The sequence below is a fragment of the Buceros rhinoceros genome, unplaced genomic scaffold (assembly GCF_000710305.1).
Source record: "Buceros rhinoceros silvestris isolate BGI_N320 unplaced genomic scaffold, ASM71030v1 scaffold39195, whole genome shotgun sequence".
NCBI classification, from domain to species: Eukaryota; Metazoa; Chordata; class Aves; order Bucerotiformes; family Bucerotidae; genus Buceros; species Buceros rhinoceros.
In genome coordinates this window covers 1,925-3,553 of record NW_010414083.1, presented here as the reverse complement: position 1 = coordinate 3,553, position 1,629 = coordinate 1,925, and the positions used below count along the sequence as shown (strand labels likewise).

The 1,629-nt window shown below is 57.9% G+C and overlaps 1 protein-coding gene across 1 annotated transcript in view; it reads right to left on the bottom strand.

Annotated features, from left to right (window-relative positions):
• LOC104494178 (ras-related and estrogen-regulated growth inhibitor-like) overlaps positions 1-299 on the bottom strand; it is a 6,750-nt gene extending 6,451 nt beyond the window's left edge. Inside the window, exon 1 of the mRNA XM_010136980.1 lies at positions 182-299. Within this exon, the coding sequence (XP_010135282.1) occupies positions 182-299 (118 nt within the window). The remainder of the gene's footprint in view (positions 1-181) is intronic.
• Positions 300-1,629: the final 1,330 nt, after the last annotated feature.

The following is a 1,629-nucleotide window of genomic DNA, read 5'->3' as shown; positions in this document are numbered from 1 at the left end:
TTAACGGCAGCTCTGCGGGAACCTGGTTCTGGGTCCCAGACATGAAAAAGCAACAGAGAAAGTGCAACAGGAGGCTCAAACATCACACCTCTGCTAGAGATCCTCAAGGGAGGCAGGGCAGGATCTGCTCCCTGGAACTCCCTGGTGCTGGAGCAGCTTTCCCATCAGCGGGAGAAGCAACCAGTCTTGAGAAGGGATCCCTGCAGGCGACCAGCTGCAGCTCCTGAGAGCCCGTCTGCTGGCGAAGGAGCCCCTGGCGAAGCCCAAAGGCTTGTCTTCCTCCTCCCCTTCATCTCCATCCCCACCCTCCGAAACATCTTCCTGCAGGGAATTACCTCTGGGATGCAGCAGCTCTGGAAAGCTCTAGCATCCCCAGAAGCAGCTCACCCTGGCCGCGCAAGCGAGCTTCCTCTCAGCCGCGGATACCCCCTGCAGAGCCGCGTCTGGGGAGAAGAGGCAGGGCAGCACAAACCCCCTCTCAGGGGTTTGCCTTTGGAAAGGGTGAGGCAACAAGACACAACTGACCCGCACTCTTGGTCCTGAAGGTCTAAGCTGATTCAAACGCCCTTCCAGGCCTCGTGGTGCTCAGGAGCCAAGTCCCTGCTCCAAGGCTGCAGATCTGCTGGTTCAAGGCAAAACCTCCACATGGCCTTTTGTACATAATGGCTTTTCATCGCAGCTGCCTCAAAAATACATCACCGATGCCCGATGTGATTTCCTGGTGAGAAAACCCGTGGCTGGGAGGCGGAAGGGAGCACAGGAGCAGGGCTAATGGAAGCGATGCTTCAGCCCTTCAAGGAGTTAATGACGGTAATGGACGGGCTGTGTGGGGACGGCAGCAAGGGCAGCGGAGAGGCTGAGAGCTGGCTGGGAGAGACAACAGCAGTGGAGAGGGAAATTGGTGGAAAATGAGTGGAGACGGCAAAAAAACAGCGAGAGCAAGGCAGGAGCGCAGGAGGGGCAGGATGGAGAAGCTGCGCACCAGGAGGAAGGAGAGGGAGCAGGAGGGTGAAGGGAGACCAAACCTCACCAAAAGCAGAAGGTACCAAACGCCCTCAGAACCACAAACTGCTGCTGCAAAGCCCACAACAAGCAGGACCAATGAGCTGCCAAACACGCTTCCCCCATGCAAAGCTGGGGCAGTTTATCTGAGCCAGACATCGGCAAATGTCCCCCGTGTCATGGCCCTGCATGGCGCCGCTCAGGCTGGGCGCGTGGTTTCTCGCCTGAGCCACCCATTCTGCTCCTCCTGCCCTCCCACACCTGGTGGGGGCTCTGGTGGGGGGTTGACCAGCTTGGGGCTCAAACCCTGCCTATCAGAGAAGGGCTGTGATGGAACGAGATGTGACTCAGAGCCACCACTCTGCGGAGGTCACCAGGGATCTGGCGGGAGGAACGCATTGGCGTCTTCAGAGAGGTCACCAAACTGTCGGGGGGAGAGCGAGGTAAGTCGGGTCCATTTCTAGAAAGCACCTGATTCTGTGTCATGTGTTAGGCAGCCACCCAAAGCCGGGGCGCATGGTGGTGTGCGAGAAGAGGAGCCAATTAAATTGATTAAAAATTGGCCGGAGTGCAAGAACACAAGTGAAGCTGCCAGTCGAAGGAGCGGGTGAGGCATAGCGGAGGTGG